Here is a 5,032-nt window from a genome sequence, read left to right as displayed (position 1 = left end):
TTCAGTGGGAGGAGACGTTCCCGTCAACTACGAGGCGCCTACGGTGACTTCGTAAAATCTCAAGATGATATGCCGGCTCAGTCTCTCGGAGGTGCTCATAGGGATAGGGTGTGCGTGTGTGCGTTCATAAGGGTGAGTATATGCGCGTGTATATGAGCGCTTATGTCTGTACTGATGCTAAAAAAAACTAAGACTCATCTAACAAAATGCACTTATGGAACAAATGAAATAGGAAAGGAAAGCAGAACATGACATTGAAAAAACGATCAAGCTCAATGCAAAGCCTTTACAGAACTTAAATTAATCTCTATTTGCGTGTGGCCATGGCAACATAAGAAAGCTCGACGGATCCCACAAATAATCTGCCGCCTGTCCATTCCACCACCTCTGCTGGCCTCATGCCCTTGGCCTTGGGTCCCCTCATTTCCTCGATTATTTTTCCATCGGCGCCGATCCTCAAGGCAAGTAGATGTCTATCTGACACCAAAATGGAGTTCTATCTTCTCACGATGTAATGCCACCCAGTATCCTCCTTTCTTGTCCGGCCTTAAATTATCAGGATAGCCCGGTAGATCAGTTAACAGTTCCATCGTGCCTGTCTTGGGACCTCCTTTGGTCCAGTACCTCAACAACTTGCACGGCCCGGTCGATGAGATGACGAGGTGTGTCCGATCAGCGCTGATGGCGAGACCATTGGGGTAAGTGATGCCGGCCTTTAGCACAATCACTTTTCCTGTGCGTGGATCATATCTCATTAGGCGGCCTGTCGAGTCACCGGTTCTTGTTACCATCTCGTGCTGTGACCTTTGATATTTCATAGAGCTGTCGGTGAAGTAGACTTCACCGGTCACCTGGTCAACGTCCACGCCATTGGTGAAGCGGAGAGGAGCGCCGTCGGCCTCCGTGACAAGCACCGTCGCCTCCCCGCCTCCTGGCGCGACCCTCCTGAGCCCCTTGTAGGCGTCGGCTATGTACAAGTAGCCAGACTTGAGGTGAAACCGTAGGCCCAGCGGACGGACGGACGCCGTGCACGCCTCGCTGCTGTATCCACTATCCAGGGCTGTAAGTGTACGTCGTCCAGCCGAGCCTGTCGCCGTTCCACTTGAGGACGCGGCCGTCGGAGATGCCGCTGTATGGGCCGTTGCCTTTGGCGTCAAAGGCGACGCTCTCCGGGCCGCGCAGCAGTCCAGGTGGCAGCGGCAGGTGGCGGGTCCGCGTGGCGTCGATGCTGGGGACGACCGCGGACGCCCCGGGCATGAACAGCAGGGGCAGGACGGCAAGCGCCACGCCGAGATCCCTCGTGCAGCTATACAGTTGGAAGGTGAGCTTGTTTGGCTCGATTGCTTGGTTGGTTTGGTGGAGGCCGGAACGGGCTGCTCTTGTAGCGACGGACAGCCAGACTCCCTGCATGGTCTGGCCCTCCTCCCCTCCTCGATCTCGGAACTGACGGCGAAATCTGTCCAGGTCCGAATTCGGAAATCTTTCTGTGCCATGAAACCCAGGACGACACTAAGAGCGCCTTGCCTAATCTGTTACTACCGCTCTAATCATATATACTGTTACAGCAGCCCACGAGTTCCAACAGAATGTTTCTGCAATGAAACCGGCCTGTCAGTTCAATATTTCAGATATGATGCAAAGCTGAATTATATCTACCTTCTCTCTAAAAAAAGGGCTGAATTCTACAGCCGCATCTGCTGGGACCAGAGTTCTATGCAGGTTCTCTCACCCTCAATATCTGAGCAGGGCTAGGCAGGCTAGCGCATAATAAACTGAATAAATGAACCAATGTGGAAAAGAAAAGGTCAAGATAGGAACCCATCTATTTACTCATGATGCAAACATACACCTTCGGTGATCAACGCCAAATAAACAATGATCTTCATCATTTCGAACCGAACCGCAACTGCACATAAATCTCCAAACCGCGGATTATTCCGAGGCATGCCATCGTTGCAAAGTTTAAACCACAAAACACAACATTTCTCTATAGCTCCTTGCAATATCCTGCTCCACAAAAGGCAGCAACAGTTTTAAGTAGCAGACCAGTACACTGCATCACAGGATCCAAGAGCAAGTTTACTGGTTACAAGAATCCAAGTGCATGTAAAAATGGATGGCTTTGCTATATGGGATGAAGTTCATTTGGCAAAGCACAGCCATCTATATTTCAGCTCAACAACGATGTATAGTTGCCCAAAAAATAAACAACGGTTGTATCATGTTAAGCCATCACAGCTTCTGTCCAAGTGTGCTACTATCGAGCAGTAAGATGTAGTCACGACGTGAGCAGGTTTTCTATTAGTCGTGCAGGATTTCTAGAAGGAACAAAAGGGAGTTCAAGTGCTACAGGAACAAAATACAGTTTATCCAGCTATATAACTGAACTGTAGACAACGGGATTAATGACGACTAGATGTAAGTCCATTCGATGCCTTCAGCGCTGGAGCTTCCTCCTTGCAAGTCGCGGGCTTGTCGCTGGTATGTAGACTTTGTAGCTGACCTGAAGAATGTAAGGAAAGGCAGTTAGACACAATGCATATGATTGACCTTGTGATGATTCAAGCACTTGATAGACAGAGCAACAGTGCAGTTTTATCGCTCACCTGCACTGTCTCTCCATCATGCATCCTAGAGAAAGTCCTCTTCTCAAACTGAGACGCATCTTTGTCCTCGGTCCCTGCTGCCTGGCTCTTGCCCGCGTCAGTCGACAAAACAGAGCTCTCAGGAACTGAAGCTTCACCAATCTTTCTATCATCTCCATCGATTCCTTCAAGCTTGTTTATTTCAGCAGGAAAATGTCTTACTTCACTACTGCTTTCGACAGAGGCAGGATTCTCACAAGCTGTAGGGATTGTTGTAAATGTACTGTCATCAAGCCCTTCCCTGGAGGGTATACTCACAACTGATCTAACTCTGGGTCTTGCTTGCACAGGACTCACCACTGAGCTGATGCCTAACCTTTGCTTTATAATACCAGAACTCGCCGGGGTGCTTCCCAACCTTTGCATTACACTACCACCATTCCTACCATCATGTGAAGTGATATGAGAAGTTGAACGTATCTCTTCTAGTCCGCTTCCCAGCTGTTGAGTAGGACCACAAGTATCACCAGCCTCGAGTATTCCAGGTGATCTATCCCTGTGAGTCGTTTCCTGCTTCCAAGGACTTCTACCGTTCTCAAAATCTTCAAATTCAGGTGATCGAGTAGAGTGGCCAACTCCAAGATTGCTTCCCTGCCTCTGAAAAGGGGCAACAGCAGACCTTGCTTCAGGAAATTTTGTGACAGTATTCTGGGGGCTATCTGTTAGTACTTCCTTCCCTGTACCATTGTTTTCTGTCTTGCCTACCATGGCCATGGCTCCCTTAAACTTCCTGAAGTTCTCAAGAGCTTTCTGCCTGAGAATGAGCTCCAAATCCTCCTCAACCTCTGGGCTTTCACAATTAACAGGTAAGATCTCACCCGGTTCATGAGCATCCTTGGAAGGTGGGCTTTCCATCTCCTTCAGCTCCACATTCTTCTCATAATCGTCAGCAACCGCGTCCTCATCGCTATAAACATCCTCAACAGATCTCTTCTCATTCTGCGGATCCTGGCAGTTGTCATAGTCCTGTACAACCCTGTCCCTACTTGCATCATGTCTCGTGCCGTCCGCCCTCCGCTTCCTACTTTTGCTCTTGCTCCTGCTCCTGCTCCTGCTCCGGCTACTGCCACTCCTGGCTGGACTGCTCGAGTAGCTCCTTGATCTCCGTACACGCCTCCTCTTTCGATCCTTGTCCCTCCCCCTTCCTTTCTTCTTCCTAGGATCTTTGGAGTGGCTCTTGGGCAGTGGGCTCACTGACCTCTCAGAGTCTGAGGCACTGCTGCTGCTAATGCTATGGTGGCTGCGGCGGGGGTGACTCCTGGACACCGAGGAAGGGCTACCGCTGGGGCTACGGCTTGGACTCAGGCTGCGGCGGCGTCCGCGGCGGCTGCCACTGCCCTTGCTCTTTTTGCTCCTCTTGTCAACAATCTTCTTGGTGGGCTTCTTGGAGCGCTTGCGGGGTGGGGAACTGGAGCTGGAGCCGTCGGGGGAAGGGGAGCGGCTGCGGCTGTGGCGGACACTCCGACGCTTGCCGCGCGAGGATCGGATCTTCTTGGACTTGGCCTCATCCTAACAAGATGACGGTAGAAGCTTCAGTTAGTGGGGGGATCCCCGAAGAACAGCGCGATAAAGAAGAATCAGGCATGGCATCGTGCTAATTCTCTGTCTGAAATCTAAGCAGCTGGTACTATAAAATTCTTGGATTCTCAGTCCATGAAAAAAGCAATCGGCACCAAAAGAGAAATCTAGAATCCGACCAAGAAAGGTCTCCTAATTCCTAACCCTAAGTAAAGCGGGGAAAGAGGGGAGGCGGAGAGAGGGAGAGATAGAGAGGGTCGGTACCTCGTCGGCGGCCTTCTTGGCGGATTTGCTCTTCATCAGGCGGGCTTTGCCCGTGGAAGAGACCCCCAAGGAGGAAGACGGGGCACAAGGGCGTGTCCGCTTCAGCTGTTGGGCCTGGATTTGGGTTTGTTTCTGTTTCAGTCTCTCTCTCTCTCTCCCCCTCTCCTTTTGTGTGTGTCCAGCTTTGGATAGAATCCCTTTTCTCGAGCGCACTTGGATGAAATCCCTACTATGATTCTTTTTCGGCAAAGTTCTATGTTACGTTGGCACTCAAGCCTAGCTTCGTTTTAGATTTTGTGATCAAACATGTATTGTATGTTAGAACAGCCGCAAAAGAAAAACGCGGGTCGTTTTAAGAACATCTCCACTCATTCGTCCCCAGGGCTAGAAATAGCGCCGCCCTGAGGGTGCACCGACAGGAAAAAAACGGCTTGGGGGCGAACTGATTCCAGCCGCCGCCCCCAGGTTACCCCAGGCACCGATTTCGACCCACTTTCGGCGCAAATTGGCCCTCTATTCAGCCCATTTTCGACACAAAACTAGCCGACTATCGGCGCAAATTGATCAATTTCAGCTCATATTCGGCGTGCTTCGGTACAAATTCA

At 50.6% G+C, this 5,032-nt stretch overlaps 1 protein-coding gene and 1 pseudogene across 1 annotated transcript; both read right to left on the bottom strand.

The window, feature by feature from the left end:
* Window positions 1-307: 307 nt before the first annotated feature.
* On the bottom strand, window positions 308-1,584 carry LOC119359406 (annotated as a pseudogene).
* A 556-nt stretch (window positions 1,585-2,140) lies between these two features.
* Window positions 2,141-4,567, bottom strand: LOC119354702 (serine/arginine-rich splicing factor 4). The gene is made up of 3 exons (XM_037621445.1): window positions 4,428-4,567; window positions 2,607-4,154; window positions 2,141-2,503 (listed from the first exon to the last, which is right to left on the bottom strand). Exons 1-3 carry the CDS (start codon window positions 4,461-4,463, stop codon window positions 2,438-2,440), a joined length of 1,650 nt encoding a protein of 549 aa, XP_037477342.1. The 5' UTR covers window positions 4,464-4,567; the 3' UTR covers window positions 2,141-2,437.
* Window positions 4,568-5,032: the final 465 nt, after the last annotated feature.

Source organism: Triticum dicoccoides, chromosome 2A (genome assembly GCF_002162155.2).
Source record: "Triticum dicoccoides isolate Atlit2015 ecotype Zavitan chromosome 2A, WEW_v2.0, whole genome shotgun sequence".
Classification (NCBI taxonomy): Eukaryota; Viridiplantae; Streptophyta; class Magnoliopsida; order Poales; family Poaceae; genus Triticum; species Triticum dicoccoides.
This window is presented reverse-complemented; position numbering and strand designations above follow the sequence as displayed.

Excerpts from the sequence above, each read along its gene's own strand:
- LOC119354702 (XM_037621445.1), bottom strand. The coding sequence starts at position 4,463 with ATGAAGAGCAAATCCGCCAAGAAGGCCGCCGACGAG. Across the intron at positions 4,155-4,427 it reads CCAAGAAGGCCGCCGACGAG|GATGAGGCCAAGTCCAAGAA; the intron begins GTACCGACCCTC and ends TCATCTTGTTAG. Across the intron at positions 2,504-2,606 it reads ATGATGGAGAGACAGTGCAG|GTCAGCTACAAAGTCTACAT; the intron begins GTGAGCGATAAA and ends TACATTCTTCAG.